Below are 21771 nucleotides of genomic sequence, written 5' to 3' on the forward strand. Positions count from 1 at the left end.
CCTAACAAGGTCACTACTAAAACATCAACATTGCAATACACAGGGGCAGAAATTGACAAATTTACTAGAAGTTTTGAGGGATTTCTATAGTGTATCCTTGATTGCTGATTCTCCACGTATTTCATTTAGATCTTTTTAGAAAATATTTACAAAAAAACCATCTTACTGACTGTCATGACTTTTAGTGCTTTACTTGGGGATTGAGGGATTGGGGCAAGTGTTTGTTTGTTTGTTGTGTGACTCCTCACTATATTATAAGCGACATCCACCACGAAGTCACCAAGCTTGACCACCTGATTCATTTAGTCACCTACTGCAACTAAAAAAACCTTATAAAGTTAAATAAAACTCTGCTGATTAAATTCACATGGCAAAACAACATGGTGATAAGTTTCATGCGACAGAAATGTATTGAAATGCATTATATCTGTCTGTGTTATCACATGTATCGTGTATCTAATATACTAACTATTGTATCTAGCATATTGACTGTCCTATCTGGGGCGGTCGGGTAGCCTAGTGGTTAAAGTGTTCGCTCGTTACGCCGAAGACCCAGTTTCGATTCCTGACATGGGTACAATGTGTGAAGCCCATTTCTGGTGTCCCCCGCCGTGATATTGCTGAAATATTGCTAAAAGCGGCGTAATATCAAACTCACTCACTGTCCTATCTAGCAAGTCTGCTAGCTTATCTAGCATATCGCAGTCTGCGACTTTAGCCACTAATCCGAAGACCAACTCTTGTAAAACTCAGTTCGATCTGGTGAACTTAGCTAAGAAAAGTCTATATAACACTGAAATGTGGTAAATGAGTCAAGTTCCTGCAAGTAGGCTCAAAAGTGTTTAGCACAGACTGATATCGGCTATCATCTCTAGCATATCAATTTTTGTATCTAGCATATCGACTATCATATGTAGCATATTGACTATCACATCTAGCATATAAACTATCGCATCTAGCATATCGACTATCATATTAACTGTAGTATCTTTCATATCAACTATCATATCTAGCATATCGACTTATCATACCGAGGATATTTTGCCTATCATATCAATTATATCTAGCATCTCGACTGTTGTATCTAGAATATCGATTATCATATAAAGCAGCGATTATCATATCTAGCATAAGGTCTGTTGTATCTAGCATATCAACTGTCATATCTAGCATATTGACTGTTGTATCTATCATATCTAGCATTTTGACTATCATATCTAGCATATTGACTTATGTCTAACATCAACTTTCGTATCTGGTAGTGGTAGGATGATACACTGATGTCTTGGTGGATATTTTGCATCTCGATACGAAGTAAACAATATCAATACTTACTGTAAGTATTTGCTTCTATAACTGTTACACCAAACACTATTTCGTAGTGAAAGTCAGAAGTGAAAACATGGATAAATATAAATATTTTGATCCATTGCCCCATACTTGACACTGCCAACTGTAAATCGTCACTGTGCCAGGTAATTGGCTATCCTTTCTATGAAAAAGATGGCTAACACACCACAGATAAGAGCACCTGTAAGTATCGTGATACATATCAGATTGTGAGCAAGAAATTGTGATATGTATCAAATCGCACAGTAGGTTTATCGTCCCAGCCCTAGTATCTAGCATATTGACTATCGTATCACGAATATCAACTATAATATCTAGCATATTGTCTATTGTATCTTGCATATCGACTATCATATCTAACATATCGACAGTCATAGCAGCATATCGGCTATCATATCTAGCATCTTGACTGTTGTGTATATCATATCGACTGTCGTACCTAACATATTTAATATGTCCAGCATATCGACTATTGTATATAGCATATTGACTATCATATCGTCTATCATATCGACTGTCATAGCAGCATATCGTCTATCCTATCTAGCATATTGACTGTTGTGTATATCATATTGACTGTCGTACCTAACATATTTAATATGACCAGCATATCGACTATTGTATATAGTATATTGACTATCATATCTAGCATGTTGACTGTCATATCTAAAATATCGACTGTCGTATCTAGCAGGTAACTTACGTCTTCTGTGTAGTCACCAGGAGACTATATTCTCAAGCTGATCCAAGAAAAATTAGTTTTTTCTGTTGGGGACACAATTCTTTGGAGCATAAGAAGTTTTCTGTAGTGAAAATATGTTAGGATTTCATCAGCGATCTCTGGTTTGATCCATTTTGTCAATTGTACATCGGTTATGACTGGCTACTAATAATAGTAATTTCTTCAAGTTATATCACAGTGTCTCTTTTTATCAAAGAAAAATGTTTCCTGTTCAGTTTCATTATCAATAATTATATATTGATATGAACATCAAACATTTTCTGTGAATGGTGTATACCAATAACATTTTCCTCAACAATTGATTATCATAATTATGGGCACCTACTATCGATCATTGCACCATTACACAATATCTAGTCAGTCGCCAATTATGGGCATTCTTTGGGAACACTGGCTAATACAGTCATCAGATCTAACAGTCTACAGCAACCTCCTCTCTTGGTTTACTCTAACTTGTAAATGTGGTTTGGTCCACAATCTGGCCAATTATTCAAGTATCAGTGCGGATATGCAGTATGTGTGCTGTTTAGTAATTTTGAGCTTTTTAAAAAATATTTTATTGACCCTTTGGTGACCTGTAACAATAGCAGTAACTAAAATTCACTGATAATGTCTGGTTGGTCAAAAAGAAAATCTGAATTATCCCCTAAATTCTTGTCCCTCCGATGATATAATATCGTTTTATCTGAGATGGAACTTGTCACCCTTCAACATCCTACTAGCCTTTGCCATGTGCCAAAATACATAGCGATGAGGTATTAATAGGACTAGTAGAAATTAATTACTAAAATTAATTGACTTGTGACAAAAATCACTTACTTTCTACAAGTGAGTTTTGTGACTTGGATATTGATTGATAAGTAATGACAAGCTTGTCACATCATTCACACTCAGGGTAAGACATATGTCACACAGGTGTGTTAGTGCAGACTGTCCGGAAGGACTAAGGTATCCTCCCAAAATGTATATATTTTTTATTAACCACTGAGAATTGATGGTCTGTGACTTTCACAGTAGACGGAAGCCCTAGTCCAGGAAGTTTTCTGTCTGGGAGATTCAGCTTACTACCTGTGCCAGTCTGCGACTTCAACCACTAGTCTGAAGCCAGAGTCTAGTAAAATTCAGTGTGGTCTAGTTAACTTAAAAGTCCACATCATAACACAAAGAATTACCAAAAGGGATGCTAAGAGCCATGTTCCTGCTGGGTGAATCAAAAGTTTATGGCACAGACTGTTGGGTATATATTAACAGTAAACAGTAACAAAATAACGAGGACTGAAACAATACATAAGTGCACCGGTGCATCATGAGTTTTCATGTGATGATACGATACATGATACATTCTTTTCTGTATCGATACAAGACGATATACTTGCTAAAATATATTAGTTACTACCCATTTAATGACCCCCAGCATTTTTGTCAGTCAAATATTTCAAAATGTGTTGTAATATGCATTTCAAGTTAACAAAACAAAATGGCCGCTATGAACATGTCTAGCTTTTCTATTTGAACTTGCTCTGAAATTTTAAAAGTCAAGAAATCTCCATGCAATTTGTAAATATGTGTATCGCAATACATATAGAATCGTGGCCTATGTATCGTGATACGTATCGTATCGTGACCTTGCTGTATCGTTTCACCCAAGAAATAACGATAAAATCCACTGAAAATGATGCCAATAGGCAAGTTCAGACTAACTTTTGAAATTCAATACACTCCACAGTTATCATATTTGTTTACCTAGTGGTCCTTGGGAATAGCTTGGGACATCCCTGTCCTGTGTGCTTGAAACCCACCAGGGACACAAAACATGCAAAAGTAGGAACGTTTTCAAAAGGGGAAAAGGGTCATTGTTAACAAGTTTTCACAAACTTGTTGGCACATGGTCAACTCCTATTAATGATTTTGATTTTCATGATTCAATAATCATTTCAACTTGATGTTTGGTACCTGTGTGTGTTACCCTGCCATAACCATGTGTATAAGGAAGTGATGAACCAATCAATCAGCATCTTTTACGTGCCAGGTACACTTGTTAGCATATCTTTAAGTCTCACCAAAACTCTCACAGTGATGCCTTGTTCCTACACGTAGATGGAGCTTGCTTCACAGCAAACAAAGGCACATCACTTTCTTCATATTAATCGGTAAAATGGCTCATTTTGATGAATAATATGTTGAATTAGAGATGTCATTGTATGTTGTGATAATGCTATGTCAGTAAATTTTTAATGTTGATGTATAGATCACAAATATATGAATATCAATGCTTAATTAATTATTCACTCCCACAGTTTGTTTATGTTAAGATTACCATAGTTGGACAATGAGATGGTATTTTTCTCTATATACATACATAATAATGAACATCTTTATTATTCAGTATATAGAAAATGTCACCCAAGTGGACATATTGTTAAGTAATAAGTGACTAATGTTATGAACTAATGACTTCATCGCTATGCTGTGTTCCAAATTATGCACACAATTCATGAGATCTCGTCATTGGCCTATTGTTAAGATTTAAAGATCATGGTCACACGATTCAAATACTGTAAATACAATTAAATTCTGGAAAATATATCTGTTGTGTATAATACGCACAGACTTTTCTTTTGCATCTTTTCAGGCTGTCAGCATAAACCATGAAATTGACGATCTTTCAACTCCATCTTTTTTTCTCTCACTTATATTATGTTCTAATTTTGAGAGCGCCTGGGCGCTTATTACGTTGAATACGGTAACTGAAATACTGTTCAAAGTGGCATTACTCACTCACTCACTACCAGGGGCCTGTTCAACAAAGCATTCTTAGCACTAAGATGATCATAACTCCCATACTTGACTTAGACTTTGTGGAATGACAGCCAAGACTAGGGCTGTAATGATTCACCGATACCTACGATATCATCGATACTTACATGAACACGATACTTGAATCGTCAGTGTGCGAGATCACGATATGCTAAAAATAGAAGAGGAACTAATAGAGTTACTTCCAATAATGGCAGAAGTAGCATAGCACCACCTGTAAGCATGGCAGAACACGAGGACGTGGTGACTGAGGACACGTCGACTGACTGTTACATTTAAAAACCATCCCTTCATTAAAACTTTTTTCTTGTGGTTTTCATTGTTAAAGTGTTTGGGATAACAATAAATGTATGAATCAATTGGTTTTGGAGCTGTTTATCGGTGATTTCATTTCTTACTATTTGATGTGATGTTTTGTGTAGTAGTGGGACGATACACTGATATCTTACTTCTCGAAACAAGTATCGATCACACTCGCACACTAAGTAAAAGGTATTGATTCTTACCTTAATGTATTCTTTGATAAATGTTTCACCAAACACTAATTACACGTGAAAATTAGATGCGAAAACGTTCATATTTTCATCCATTGCACCATACTTGACAGTGCCAACTGTAAATCATCAGTGTGCCAGGTATTTGGCCATCCTGTCTATGAAAAAGATGGCTTATGCACCACTGATAAGAGCACATGCAAGTATTGTGATACGTATTGGATCATGAGCAAGGTATCGTGATACTATCAGATCGCACAGTTGGTGTACAGTCCCAGCCCTAGTATTGTGACACCTGTAGTATCATCAGTCCGAATAGTGATACAATTCATATCGCAAGATACCAAGTGATGCGCAGCCAGGACCCCAAAAGTTCATTTTCAGTCACTAGAACCAAAGGTCCAATATTCTGAAAGTCAGACTGCTGTTCCACCCTTGACATTTTTGTGTGTTTGTACTCTGTAGTGGCGTTTCTTGATGATGGTGGTCTGTGTTTGACTGTGTGTTTGTCTGTTTCAGCTCAAGCTCACCGTGAGTGGCGGTAGTGTGTTCATGGTACAAGCCACATCACCAGCAGCAACTATGTGACTGATGATTAACTGTAATTTTAATTTCAATTATGGTAAGTTTGCATTTGATACTGCTCAGGTGATGATCTCCTTATCGACAGGTGTCTGTGAAGCAAGGGGAATATGTTAAACTATCAGTTGGGATCTTGTTTTGCTTGGTTGTTGTTTACTCCAGCTACCGTATTCGACATAATAAGCACCCTGGGCGCTCTCAAAATTAGAAAAAGGGGGCTCTTATAAGAATATTATTTTGGTGAAAAAAAACAGAGATGAAAGATCGTAAAATTCGTGGTTTATGCTGACAGCCTGAAATGTTTATATACGACAGATATATTTTTCAAGAATTTTATTTCCCATAATTAAGGATGCATATAACACACGTATTATACGCGAATAAATAAGTCTTGTGTACATTGATCAATCGGAAGGGGTGCTAATTGGGATTGTTCACAAGCCAATATATTCGCAAATATCGCCGTGGGCGCTTATTTGAGCGGGGCGCTTATTACATCAAATACGGTATGACACGTCTGCCTGTAAATTTACTGAACAACAAAAGTTCCAGTGACATTGAATAAGATTTAATGCAAAGTTATGTCTTTTACCAAATCTGAAACAATTTCGGTTTGCAGCAGATTAAAGACTCCTGTAAGTGTTCAAATGGTTTGATTTGCCATACTGACTTCAGAAATTGCATGATTTCATTAAAAAACATAAACATGCCAAAATGTCAATTTTCAAATCCACCTCCACATACTCGTCTCATTGAATGGACCAGGCATCGCACAAAGACCTGTGGGATATCTGTCCATATCTGCTGGAGCATGTTTCGAAGTTCCTGGGGTGTCTGTGGAACACGTGGTTGACATCGAAGGCGCCGATCCATCTCATCCCACATGTGCTCGATTGGTGAGAGATCAGTTGGGCGAGCCGGGTCCTCTGTCTTGCTGTAATCCCACCCCATACCATAACCCTGCCGAACCGATCTTCCATGACACAATGATTGACGTACCGTTCACCTCGACGTTGGTACACTCGAATCCATCCATCGCTGTGGCTGAGGTGAAAACGAGACTCGTCAGTGTATAGATATCTGGCCATATCTGCTGGAGCATGTTTCGAAGTTCCTGGAGTGTTTGTGGAACACGTGGTTGACGTCGAAGGCGCCGATCCATCTCATCTCACATGTGCTCTATTGGTGAGAGATCAGGGGAGCGAGCCGGCCAGGGGATGACATTCACGTTGTTTTGTTGAAGAGAATACTGAACAACTCAAGCAATATGAGGCCGGGCGTTGTCATGTTGAAAGGTAATGCCTGGGCCATGACGACGCAAACACAGTAGAACAACAGGGCCCATGATCTCGTTGCGGTAGCGCTGTCCATTGAGATTTCCCTCTACCACTATCAAACGGATCCTCTGTCTTGCTGTAATTCCACCCCATACCATAACACTGCCACTCCCGAACTGATCTTCTTCCATGACACAATGATTGACGTAACATTCACCTCGACACTGTCTGCACCACTGTAGATGTGCTTGACGGTGGTTTCCTGTCAAAATGGGACATCTGGCGGGTCTTCTGGCGACAACCCCTGCACATCGGTGATGTACCGTTTGTGAAGATATTCGTCGAAGGCCAGGGATGTCTTGCAGTCACTGTTGCTGGCTGGAATCGATTTCGTAGGTGTGTTGTTCGAATCCAGTTGTCTTGTCGATTATTGGTTATGTGTGGCCTGCCAATCCGAGGATGGTCTCTGACTGCATTCGTCTGTTGCCAACGTTGCCATAAACACCAAATAGTGTTTCTGTGGACGTGAAATTGTCTTGCAACATCACGTTGACTCGATCCTGCTTCAAGCATACCAATGGCTCGCAGACACTCACTTTCGGACAGGCGTTGCATTTCGTAATGTTGAATAATTGCGTAATTTTGTTGTTTTACTGAGTGGTTGTCAGCACGATGCTAAACAATGCATATGGAATCCCGTTAACGCACATGTTTTTATACCCATTCTTGGGTAGTGAAATGCATGGGGCTTACATAAAAGTCAACTTTTGATCCAATGCATGCGTTTCTGTAGCAGTTGCGTTTTTGTGACTTGATTCCATACATGTACTACAATATTGAAAACCAAACTTTACTTGTTTGAAAAATACACTAAAATATTGGTGTTATGGGAACTTTTGTTGTTGAGTATATTCAAACCTGTTAACAAGGGATAAGATGTCTCTGTGTGTGAAGGTCTGACAGCGCCTCCACATTGGTATGTTTCTTTCAAATCATCCAAACAGTGTTGAGGCTTCTAAATTCTTGGTACAAGTGAGTGATGCATATTGATCACCATCATATTTTTCTGTAATCAAAAAACAAAGTTTAACGCACAGTTCCGAACGTAAATAATTAAGGTCAGGCCATTATTATGGTGTAAATATTTTAAATGCCCTGTCATGTCTGAGTGCCATGGCAACAACACCCAAATGGGAGTACCATTGAAGGAATATTTGTTTTCTGTAATGGCTTTCTTTTGATAACATTGATATTTCTGAGTAGAAATGAAGCGGGAATTCTTTTTATTAAGATGATACACCCACGAACACACATCTTTCATTCAGATTGGGTGTTCTACAATATTCATGATGTTAGGGCTTGGTTGGCTTGTAAGATCTTCATGCAGAGAGGTATCTTATCAGTGTAAAATACCTGGTGAAATGGCAAACCAGTGGCTGAAAGCATGAGCAGCGATCAATGCCGTTGGGATACAGTGATAGACAATTGAGTCTGACCACAAGATGATCTTTAGTTGCCCTTACGAAATGTCATACTTGAGAACAGTTCTACCCTGAAAAGCCCCCGGGGTAGTTACGATCTACAACACAGGATCTGAGAACATGACTCCGCTGCTCATTTTGTTAAGCACTGGTCCAGGGTTAGAAATTAATTTTGATTTCACAAGTCACAAAAATGCTCTGCTACAGAGTTGCCATCTTGTACAATTGGAAGTCCACAAGGAAATGTCACTAGTCGCTCTGAATTCTGCAGGCAGACATGTTAGTTCAAAATATTGCAGTGGAATCTTCACCGGGCACCATGATAGAGCTTTAATCCTGCAGCGTAGACGACAACTTTGTCTGTGTAGCCTGGTTCTTCAAGTGTTGCATTTGGTCATGAAGACCTGCTTTCAGTCCCCGACTTATATCCCCATCTTCCCGAGGCAAGGGAGTTAACGCTGCTGATGTATCTCATGCTTGTCAAAAGAGTTGACCAAAATATTGATTTGATGGTTATGATGTTGGTCATGCTAAGCAGCTACTATATATCAGGCAGTCACACTAGCTTCTGAGGCTCACCTTCAATTATTTAATGCAGGCCTGATATATCACTTCATCAATCTGAAACTGCAAACCTTGCATGAAACTCGGTGCACTCAGCTGCAGACTACCAAAGAAATTTGGCATGTCAACTGAGATGGATTGTTCTCTCCTTGGTTATTTCCATAGGTAACAAAAGCATACGTCTTCGTTGGCGTGATGTCCAATCTTTCTAACACTGCAAAAGAGTAGCTTAATCATGAAGATCTCCTCCATTTTATATGAAGATAGTAAAATTTGTGTACAAAGTCCTCAGATAAAATAGCATTTTACAATCTCCGTCGACAATGTCATCAATTATTGTGGACATATTGTATATTTTTTATCCATATGGTAATTTGTGAGTTCTCCTTTTGAATCATGTGAACATGTTTGAATATATGTATTTCTTGGTGAATTTTTTTGAAATTTTGATGAATATTACAAATTATCATGGAATTCACGAGTTAAAGCTAGCGAAACTGTATACATAGCAAGACTGGTTACTGATGAACAGTCAACAAATTCAAGCTGATGTATGTACCATGTCTGCATGTTGCTAGGAAACCAGTCAGTCAACATAGAGGTCCTGGTGTCTTACATGTGGACATGTCATCAGTGAGGTTTAATGGTAGTGGTGAGGGGTATTACTGATATATCAGTAAATTGAGGGTAAATCTTTCCATGATATGTATCACAATATCATTTTTTAATTTTCGGTATATAACATGATTTCCAGTGGGGATGTTTATCATGTGTTTCATGTTATACTTGCCAAATTCCCGGAGTGTTCATGTATTGATTGTTTTTATACACAGTCTGGAAGTTTGTTTCTCAATCCTTGATAAAATCTTAGAAAGAATATAGGCTCATCAATATGATTTGCATCTGATTGATAACACTTCTATATGTGTTGGGTTGATAAACAAAGAGCGAATATTGATCAAGGAACATCTTCCTGAAGCAAGGGAGTTAACTGGCTATAAAAGTCCAGTATCCTCCCTTGACAAACTAGACTTGACTGAAGGAGGTATATTTCCGCTGAACTGACGAATCTATGCATAGTCTAATCAAGTTTTATCATAATATAGATTTTGATTATCGATTGTTGACTGGGCGCCACCATTTTATACGAAGCAAATACAAGTGATATGAGAGGTGGAATCTGATTGGTCAATAGGAGGGACCTAACTCGTAATAGCCACTGGTGCTGCTACAATCGAGCCCAGAAATTCCAGCCTAGTTTGGCAAGAGTGGAAACAGTCAGTTAACTCCCTTGCTTCAGGAAGATGTCAAGGAATGACTTGACAAGTCAGAAAGAATACATATGCAGCAAGTAAAAGTGATTGATCTTGTTCCGCTATGTTAGTATTCAGCTTGTTGCGGTCAGTGGATGTTTGGCTGGGTAAAGGTTGAGTGACAAGTCAGGGATTTATCTAGGCGTTCTCAGTGGCCAATATTCATCCCCAGGTCAAACGTTTACATCTGCAACTAGAGGTTTTTCATTAGTCATTTCTACTAGTTCTTATGATATCTTAACTATTCTGCAATTTGGCAAGGGCTGTAGGACTAGTGCCAATTTCTATTGCTGGGCCACTTGCTGACACTGTGTTCATGTTCAGTTGGTTCCAGACAAAATTAATTATGATTTTTGGGGCACAGTGAAAAAAGCCTCACAGTGAAAAAAGCCTCCCCCTGTAAACTAACTCTTCCTTTGTTTCTCCTTTCCTATCTAACCCCACTCCCACCCCCAATAGGCATGCAGCTTCATCACACTAGAGAGGGTACAGTGCATTGATATCCAACAGTGTAACCCTATTAATGAAGACAAGTATCCCTTGAAGATTTGTGTTAGAATTGGTCTTCAGAGAGGCAATTAACTGGATCAGGTGGTCAGGCTTCGCTGACTTGGCTGATACATATCATCTCACCTAGTCGTGTAGATTGATGCTCATGATTTCAATTATTGGATTATCTGGTCTCGATTATTTACAGACAATGGTCCTATAGATGGAATTAGCTTGAGTGCAGCGTAAACAAACAAATACATTTCATTTTACTGGGTGTGCTGCCTCAAACATGCTGTTAATGAAGGTCCTTTTTGAATATTGTGATTAATGTCTGTCTCCCATTGTTGCAGATGGACTCTATTGGTGAAGGGTGATTGTGCTGAATGTGAAGGTCATCTGCTGGTCATGAGAGAGAGAGAAGTCCAGGATAATGAGGACTAAAATTGATAAGGACGTGAAGAAAAAGGACATCGTTGAGCGGGACAGGGAGGATGTGGAGAAGGTTGTCCCCCCTAAAACGGTCAAGAAAGTAAAGAAGTCGAAGAAGGTCGAGACCGCAGGGGATGGTCAGAACTGTCACCCTACTACTGCTCCTCCTGATGTCCCAACGCCCGTTGTGGATGGAGCTGCAGTAGAGGTCGCCAACGAGGGTCCTGATGAGATAGCAGCAGCTGTGAATTCTATAACAGAATGTTTGGATTTCAATAATGCTGTGCCGGAGGTGTGTGAAGATGTACCTACAATAGAAAACCATGTGGAAAGTGACAACTGTAACCCTGAACCTATTGTTTCAACCTCAAATCCAATTCCTGAACAGTCTGAACTGAAGGATGCGGAGGAACAGGAGTGCCCAGCAAAGAAACCTGTGACTCCTGAAACCCAGACAAAGGTACCAGCAGCAAGTGTGTGTTCATATGAAAGCATCATTGATGAGGTTGCTCGGGGTGATATCATTGTTAAAACACCTCCAAGGAAACCGCCTAAGAAAAGACGTAACGATGATGTTAAAATGAAGGAAAAACTTAATTTTGATGATAGTGAGAAAGTGAAAAAGAATGTGGAAAAGAAAACTTCAGAAAATGGACATGTGAAAAGTGAGAGTGTGTCTGAGACATCTGGTGCGCAGTTGAAGGATGGCGGTCCTTCAGCAGGGGCTCAGACTGATTCAAAACCCTGTGAGGCAGGGGCCAAGTCGCGGTCGAAGCGGACGCCGAAGAAGAGGAAGTTTCATGATGAACAGGAAGATGAGAAAACACTGCCAGTTTCAAAACCCAAAGTTACAAAGAAGCCACAAGGTTCAAAGTCAAAGGGAAACTCTGCAACAGAGAAGCCATCTGATACTCCAGCAGAAAAGACAGATAGTCCTAAGCCCAAGAAGTCTCCAAAAAGTAAAGGTGTGAAGGGTAAAGCCAAGGAGTCTAAAGAGACTAAAGATGCACAAAGCAAAACAGACATTAAAGAGCCTGTTAAGAAGGCAAAGGAGAAAAAAGCAGCAAAGAAAACCAAGAAGGATGCTACCAGCAAGACAACAGAGCAGGCTGTGTCAAAGGCTGCCTGCGAGCAGATGGCAAGTCCTGAAAACCATGAGAATGCTCAGTGTTCTAGCGACAGCGGTATTGGTGGAACTGACTCTGAGATGAAGGTTGAGAGTGCAGTCAAACCAGCAGCATCTGGTGCTGCCATGGATGCACTTCAAACAACTGTTCAAACTGTCACATCCGATGTGCCGGAGAAAATGGAAATTTCCGAATTGACATTAAAATCAGAATCGGCAGAAGCTGAGGGCAAAAGTGCAGCAAAACCAGAAGCTAAAAAGAAAGCTAAAAGTTCCAAACCCAAAAAGCCGAAAGAGAAAGGAAAAGAGAAAGTGAATGGTTTGACAAAGTCAGACACCATAGATGAAAAGGAAATGTCAGACAAAACCAAACCGCTGAAAAAGGCAAAAGCGAAGAAGAGGAAATCGGGGGAAGGTGAGAATGCAGAGAAGTCAGAGAAGAATGTTACAGATGGTGAGCCATCTGCTTCTAAGGAGCAGACGGCCGAACCTTCACCTCAAAAGAAAAAGAAGAAAAACGTTGCAAATGGTGATGGTGAAGTGAAAAAAGTTGTGAAAAAGAAGAAAAAAGTTGTGAAGAAGCCATTAGCAGATGGCGAGGGTAAAGAAAATGTAGAGAACAATGGCGTTGGTGCTTCGTCTGAACTTGTGGCGAGTGTACCTGAGAATGGTACAATAGGTGTTGGTGTGAAAAGTGATATGGGGGATGATGATATGGATGATGATGGTGAGGACCTAGGAGGAGAGAACGATAAAGACGGCGAAGTCAAAGATGACAGTGTTGCAGCAGAGGGCGACAGTCCGGCCAGTACAAGTGAAAGCAAATTAGTAAATTCAAAGCTTTACAAAGAAAAGAAGATTTTAGAGACTCGAGAGTGTTCTATGTGTGGTCACAAGACTCGGGGGTTGGCAGCATTAACCAGACATATGAAACGTGCTCATCAAATCATAAGAAAACCACCCAAGTTTAAGTGTGATAGATGTGATTTTGATGCTGCCAAACGGGTTGTGTTTGCGAAACACATGCTGCTTCATGATGTCATAATGTGTTTTAAATGTCCATTTGTCTGTACGACACAGGAAGCGCTGGAAGAACATGTCACAGAGGAGCATAAAAACAAAGGAGACCTTAAGTTGTGCCGCCTGTGTTCGCGATATATTCGATGCCCTGAGGGCGAGGACACTCTGGAGAAACACATGGAGGAGTGCAAGGGTAAAGTGCCGCTTGTTTGTAAGGAGTGCAACAAAGAGTTTAAGTATGAATCAGGACTAAAGGTTCACATAAGTACACATTTCCCCGATCAACCCAAACTTTATACGTGTGAACTGTGTAGCTATCAGTCCAATTACAAGGCGAACTTACACAAACATATCCAGAACATTCACCAGGAGCGGCAGAAGACAATCAAATGTCGGGAATGTGATAAGATGTTTTACAAAGAGGAGCACATGAGACGCCACTTGCGTCTTCACGCTGAAAGTAGGCCGTTCCAGTGTGAGAAATGTGAGAAAGCGTTCAAGACGGTGAACGCAATGAGGTGTCACATGGAGAGCCACAACACAGGACGGCCATTTAAGTGTGACATCGATGGCTGCAGTAAGACTTTCCGTACAGCCAAATTCCTAAAAAACCACGCTGAGGAGTTGCACCAGCTGGGGGAGAAAAAGTATCACTGCTCGGCCGAGGGATGCAGCTTCTCATTCTTCAAGAAAAGTCATCTGAAGCGTCATGAAATCACACATACAGGTTAGTCATCCAGGGAGAAATGGGGTAAAATGACAACTGTTGCATCTTGTTCCTCCTTGGATAAACAGCCAACTATTCACCTTAAATTTTCCCAGTGGTCAAATGCAATCTGGTTACATCTAGGTTTTTACGTGGTAAAACGCACACTGTTTTGGAGAAGGCGACCAACTGTAATTAAACTCAAACGTATTTGAGATTTATGTGATATTTCTCTTCTGATAAGAAATACAATCAATAGTTTGGACAGTTAATGTCAGATCTTTTTTTATTCAATCACTAGGTTTCGATTTAATCAAGGAAATCTCCACATGCTCGGTACTGTATGCACTGCTGGTACAGTGGTCTCTGTTCTATGTCTAGGAGCCTCATAACTTAGTACCAAGAGTCCTCAGAACTGAATATTCAGACCAAGATAAGGCCCTGGAAGGTTGGTAGGGATGTAAGAGAAAATCCTCCTGATAGTTAAATGATAACAAACAGACATGCGTTTTTAGAGTAATGTCACTCTTAACTTGGTGAAAAAATACTGTAGAATCTTGTTTCTATTTAGGTAGAAAACTACATTAGTTTTAAAGTATGCAAGGCCTCACTGGTCTATACATGTCAAGGTCGACAAGGTTTAGGTAATGCATTTTGGACACACTGCTATTCTGATATATCCTACGTGGTCTAGTGGTACAGTGTTTGCTCGGATAGCGGACGGTCAGAGGTTTGATCCCCGGCTGCGTCGTACCAAAAGACGTTAAATGATAGTACATGTTGTTACCCATGCCTGAGAGTTGGCATTAAGGGACCAAAATAAGGACTGGTTGGTTTGAAGTCAGTATAATGTGTGTGAGTGGGGTATTCATGTTAAACTGCAGCATGGTATCTCAGTGGGCTAGCACTATAAATCGGCATTAGTCTGGACTAGTACAAACAGCCACACACACACACATGCATGCACATGCATGCACATCGCTGTTATCATGGTTATGAGTGCAACACATGAAACTTCATTTCACCTCACCTCACCTCATATATCCTGATATGGTGCTGGTAATGCATACAAACATACCACTATCCTCATGTGCCAGGGAGGCTACTATATCAGAGAGTGATAATATATTAAATATGAACAAACTGACTCGGACTAGTGTGTTTGTGTCAGTTTTCATCCTTGGTCAACGTAGTGAGTTATTTCCCAGTCAGTGAGAGGGAGGGATAGTTACCAGGGATAGTTACCAGGGAATGTTACAAGGGAAAGTTACCAGGGATAGTTACCAGAGATAGTTTCCAGAGATAGTTGCCAGGGATAGTTACCAGGGATAGTTACCAGGGAAAGTTATCAGGGATAGTTACCAGGGATAGTTACCAGGGAAAGTTACCAGGGAAAGTTATCAGGGATAGTTACCAGGGATAGTTTCACACTTTGGATCGGTTGCCTAGTAATCGTCCAGTTCTAAATGTTTATGATTATATTGTGTATTTTCCTGAAATTTGTTTACTGTGCTTCATTGATTATTTCAAATTAAGCAAAATGTTATTAGTCATGTAAAATAAATTCCTGTTGTGAAGCCTGTTCTATTTAATCATTCAAGGATTTTATGAATGACTGAACATCCAACATGAATAATCCATATCAAATAACATTCTAAACAAAAATGGATTAGGTGCATTTACAATTGATCACTGGATCATTATATTAGGTAACTGATCTGGCATCAAGCAGTCACTGGAACCGGAGTCATCTGGTATAGGCTGGGACACAGAACATATTGTTTGTCATGTTGGTTGTTTTACATTCATGTGGACATGGTGACCTTGGATGACAAGTCCCTCGCCTTGATCATTGTCCCCTGACAGCCCGAAAAAGGTCCCCAAGTCAGAAGGATTCAAGTCAATTTGATTCCCTTGATGATAGTGTTTGTGTTGACTGTGGCAGCTGTGCCTGTGGTTACCAGGGTGACAGTGTTGACTGTAGCTGTTGTACCTGTCGTTACCAGGATGACAATGTTGACTGTGGCTATTGTACCTGTGGTTACCAGGGTGACAGTGTTGACTGTAGCTGTTAAACCTGTGGTTACCAGGATGACAGTATTGACAGTAGCGGTTGTACCTGTGGTTACCAGGGTGACAGTGTTGACTGAGGCTATTGTACCTGTGGTAACCAGGTTGACAGTGTTGACTAGTTGTTGTGCCTGTCGTTACCAGGGTGACAATGTTGACTAGCTGTTGTACCTGTAATTACCAGGGTAACAGTGTTGGCTGTGGCTGTTGTACCTGTGTTTACCAGGGTGACAGTGTTGACTGTGGCTGTTGTGCCTGTGGTTACCAGGGTGACAGTGTTGACTGGCTGTTGTACCTGTACACTGTCTACATGAGTCTGGGTTTGATGCCCCTGTAGTGGTGTGCAGGTACCTTGACTGTCTACATGAGCCTGGGTTTGATGCCCTTGTAGTGGTGTGCAGGTACCTTCACTGTCTACATGAGTCTGGGTTTGATGCCCTTGTAGTGGTGTGCAGGTACCTTCACCATCTACATTAGTCTGGGTTTGATGCCCTTGTAGTGGTGTGCAGGTACCTTCACTGTCTACATGAGTCTGGGTTTGATGCCCCTGTAGTGGTGTGCAGGTACCTTCACCATCTACATTAGTCTGGGTTTGATGCCCTTGAAGTGGTGTGCAGGTACCTTCACTGTCTACATGAGTCTGGGTTTGATGCCCCTGTAGTGGTGTGCAGGTACCTTGACCATCTACATGAGTCTGGGTTTGATGCCCTTGTAGTGGTGTGCAGGTACCTTCACTGTCTACATGAGTCTGGGTTTGATGCCCCTGTAGTGGTGTGCAGGTACCTTCACCATCTACATTAGTCTGGGTTTGATGCCCTTGAAGTGGTGTGCAGGTACCTTGACTGTCTACATGAGTCTGGGTTTGATGCCCCTGTAGTGGTGTGCAGGTACCTTGACTGTCTACATGAGTCTGGGTTTGATGCCCCTGTAGGGTCGTGCAGGTACCTTCACTGTCTACATGAGTCTGGGTTTAATGCCCCTGTATTGGTGTGCAGGTACCTTCACAATCTACATGATTCTGGGTTTGATGCCCCTTTTGTGATGTGCAGGTACCTTCACTGTCTACACGAGTCTGGGTTTGATGCCCCTGTAGTGGTGTGCCGGTACCTTCACTGTCCACATGAGCCTGGGTTTGATGCCCCTGTAGTGGTGTGCCGGTACCTGCACTGTCAACATGATTCTGGGTTTGATGCCCCTGTATTGGTGTGCAGGTACCTTCACTGTCTACATGAGTCTGGGTTTGATGCCCCTGTATTGGTGTGCAGGTACCTTCACTGTCTACACGAGTCTGGGTTTGATGCCCCTGTATTGGTGTGCAGGTACCTTCACTATCTGCATGAGTCTGGGTTTGATGCCCATATTGTGAACCATGATAATGACTTGTGCGGGAACATTTTGCTGAACAAATATGTCTGAATTCTGAATCTGTGAAGTACACTTGTAGTGTCGTTGGCTGAGTTTGAGGTTGCTATGAGCTGTCAACAAGTCTACTCACTCATCATGGTGTACTATTGTATGACAGCCGATGTGCTTTACTTTACTTTCAAAAGATATCTCTCACTCATCTCTGTACATTACCCGAATAAGTCAATATATATGTGGATGTTTTGCAGTCTGTGACTTAATCCACTAATCCCATGCACCTGTTTTGTAAAATTTCTTTTTGGTCTCGTAAGATCAGCTTTTACTTGTCCATACAGCACTAAGACCAACATCTTCTGAAAATAGTGCCAAAATACAAGTTCGGCCTTGTAGAATCAAAAGTGTTTGACACTGACTGGGTTTGCTGTAGTATCAACTGGCATAACCCTTATTGTGCAAGCAGTGGACCGCGGGGTCTGGCAGCACGGTTTCTTCGCGCCTGGGGCGTTGAAGATCTCACGGGCCATCACGTCAGCAATATTGATTACCTCAGGATCCTCACACCTGGTTTGTGACAGGTCTCACTTGACTGCACTCCACTCCACCTGGTATTGGGCCTGGGATTTGCTGATGGGAATAAGCCAATCAGATTGATGCTGTTTTTTACATGAATGACATTGTCTCCACCAAACTTTTATTGATTTCCTTCCACAGCATGATGAGAAGAATTTGTTTTTAAACTGTAATCAATTGAGTTTCGAATTAGCTCCATTCACAGTCATTTCAACAAACCTGCCCAGGTAATAAGTTAAATCAGTATTTGTGTAGCTAATGCAACAATTGCATGCCAGTGCTGTAATGAGAAAAACTCATTTAGTAAGACGGAATGGAACCAGTGGAAATTGTTTGATTAACAGTATATCTGAAGCATGGGAGCAATTACAGCCAGACCTCACCTGCAGCCACTGAACCCATGGATCAATACAGGCATGATTCATGGTGCCAGTAATGATGTGTTTGTTGTGGAAGATATCAGTCACAGCTTGTGGTTGATGGCAGGTGAGGGGGGGCTTGCTGACTTCATTAGGATGCAGATTTGTCCATGGAGATAGCGAATTCTCAAGTGGATCTGAAGTGGAATTGGATTTTTTGGGGGGTATATCAATGTCGTGGTCTTGTCGTTTGAATTGGAGTCAAAAGGAAGGTGATGTGGCCATTGATTATGGAGGATGGTTATCATGTAGGGATTATATAAAGGTGGATTGTGATGTATGGATTGTGAAATGGAAGCTGGTTTTATTATGTAGGGATTGACATGATTGTTATGTAGTAATTATTGAACAGAAGGTTGTTATTTTGGGGTTAAATAATGGAAGATTCTTATGTGGTAATTATTAAACAGAAGATTGTTATGTTGGGGTTATATAATGGAAGATTGTTATGTATGGATTGTGAAATGGAAGATGGTTTTATCATGTAGGGATTGACATATGATTGTTATGTAGTAATTATTAAACGGAAGGTTGTTATGTTGGGGTTATATAATGGAAGATTGTTATGTAGTAATTATTAAACAGAAGATTGTTATGTTGGGGTTATATAATGGAAGATTGTTATGTAGTAATTATTAAACGGAAGTTTGTTATGTTGGGGTTATATACTGGAAGATTGTTATGTGATAATTATTAAACAGAAAATTGTTATGTTGGGGTTATGTAATGGAAGATTGTTATGTAGTAATTATTAAATGGAAGGTTGTTATGTTGGGATATATAATGGAAGATTGTTATGTTGGGGTTATATAATGGAAGATTGTTATGTATGGATTGTGAAATGGAAGATGGTTTTATCATGTAGGGATTGACATATGATTGTTATGTAGTAATTATTAAACAGAAGGTTGTTATGTTGGGGTTAAATAATGGAAGATTGTTATGTGGTAATTATTAAACAGAAGATTGTTATGTTGGGGTTATATAATGGAAGATTGTTATGTAGTAATTATTAAACGGAAGTTTGTTATGTTGGGGTTATATACTGGAAGATTGTTATGTGATAATTATTAAACAGAAAATTGTTATGTTGGGGTTATGTAATGGAAGATTGTTATGTAGTAATTATTAAATGGAAGGTTGTTATGTTGGGATATATAATGGAAGATTGTTATGTAGTAATTATTAAACGGAAGATTGTTATGTTGGGGTTATATAATGGAATATTGTTATGTAGTAATTATTAAACGGAAGGTTGTTTATGTTGGGGTTATATAAAGGAAGATTGTTATGTAGTAATTATTAAACGGAAGGTTGTTTATGTTGGGATTATGTAATGGAAGATTGTTATGTAGTAATTATTAAACGGAAGGTTGTTATGTTGGGGTTATATAATGGAAGATTGTTATGTAGTAATTATTAAACGGAAGATTGTTATGTTGGGGTTATATAATGGAAGATTGTTATTTAGTAATAATTAAACGGAAGATTTTTATGTTGGGGTTATATAATGGAAGATTGTTATGTAGTAATTATTAAACGGAAGGTTGTTTATGTTGGGATTATATAACGGAAGATTGTTATGTAGTAATTATTAAACGGAAGGTTGTTATGTTGGGGTTATGTAATGGAAGATTGTTATGTAGTAATTATTAAACGGAAGATTGTTATGTTGGGGTTATATAATGGAAGATTGTTATGTAGTAATTATGAAACAGAACGTTGTTATGTTCGGATTATATAATGGAAGATTGTTATGTAGTAGTTATTAAACGGAAGATTGTTATGTTGGGGTTATGTAACAGAAGGTTGTTATGTAATAATTATTAAACAGAAGATTGTTATGTTGGGGTTCTATAATGGAAGATTGTTATGTAGTAATTATTAAACGGATGGTTGTTGTGTTGGGGTTATATAATGGAAGATTGTTATGTAGTAATTATTAAAGGGAAGGTTGTTTATGTTGGGATTACTGTAAAGAGGGAATCTTTTGCGACCGTTTTATTTTGGCGAGTTTTGCGAACGAGACTCAATCGCAAAAATTAAAAACGCAAAAATAAGAATAAATAATACATACATACTTTATTCATTGCAATACGTCATCAAATGTTGAAATCATCAACCAGAACCACAAGTTACTCAATAAGTTAAAAACACAAATGAATGCAGAATGGTCACACAATACATCACAAATGACAGTGTAAACAGATCAATTAGTGTCTTCTTATATAGTTTGTATTCAAACTCACAGTCATGACACTGAGTTGAGTCAATTATCGTATTTGATAATTGGTCGCAATCCCTTCCGGTTTGGAGAGAATCTGTCTATTGTTTGGTAATCTAGGGGTCATCTCAACACGGCAACTCGCAAAAATATCTCGTCGCAGTATTGTCTTTGGTGTGGTATTCGCAATATTTTAACGGCGCAGAAATAAAGCTGTTTACAGTATATAATGGAAGATTGTTTTGTAGTAATTATTAAACAGAAGATTGTTATGTTGGGGTTATATAATAGAAGATTGTTATGTAATGATTATTAAACAGAAGATTGTTAAGTTGGGGTTATAATATGGAATATTGTTATGTAGTAATTATTAAACGGAAGGTTGTTATGTTGGGATTATATAATGGAAGATTGTTATGTTGTGATTATTAAACGGAAGATTGTTATGTTGGGGTTCTATAATGGAAGATTGTTATGTAGTAATTATTAAATGGAAGGTTGTTTATGTTGGGATTATGTAATGGAAGATTGTTATGTTGGGGTTATATAATGGAAGATTGTTATGTAGTAATTATTAAACGGAAGGTTGTTTATGTTGGGGTTATATAACGGAAGATTGTTATGTTGGGATTATATGATTGAAGATTGTTATCATATAGGGATTATAGAAAGATGTTTGTGATGTTGGCATCACGTAATGAGGTTAATTTAATGGAGGATGGTTATCATG

The 21771-nt window shown here is 39.4% G+C and overlaps 1 protein-coding gene across 1 annotated transcript in view; it reads left to right on the forward strand.

The window, feature by feature from the left end:
* Positions 1-21771, forward strand: part of LOC124144223 (axoneme-associated protein mst101(2)-like) — a 35245-nt gene that overhangs the window by 1692 nt on the left and 11782 nt on the right. The window contains exons 2-3 of the mRNA XM_046513520.2: positions 5923-6025; positions 11463-14414. Of these exons, the coding sequence (XP_046369476.2) occupies positions 11543-14414 (2872 nt within the window). The 5' untranslated portion in view covers positions 5923-6025; positions 11463-11542. The remainder of the gene's footprint in view (positions 1-5922; positions 6026-11462; positions 14415-21771) is intronic.

This window comes from Haliotis rufescens, unplaced genomic scaffold (assembly GCF_023055435.1).
Source record: "Haliotis rufescens isolate VD_foot unplaced genomic scaffold, xgHalRufe1.0.p SCAF_16, whole genome shotgun sequence".
Taxonomy (NCBI): Eukaryota; Metazoa; Mollusca; class Gastropoda; order Lepetellida; family Haliotidae; genus Haliotis; species Haliotis rufescens.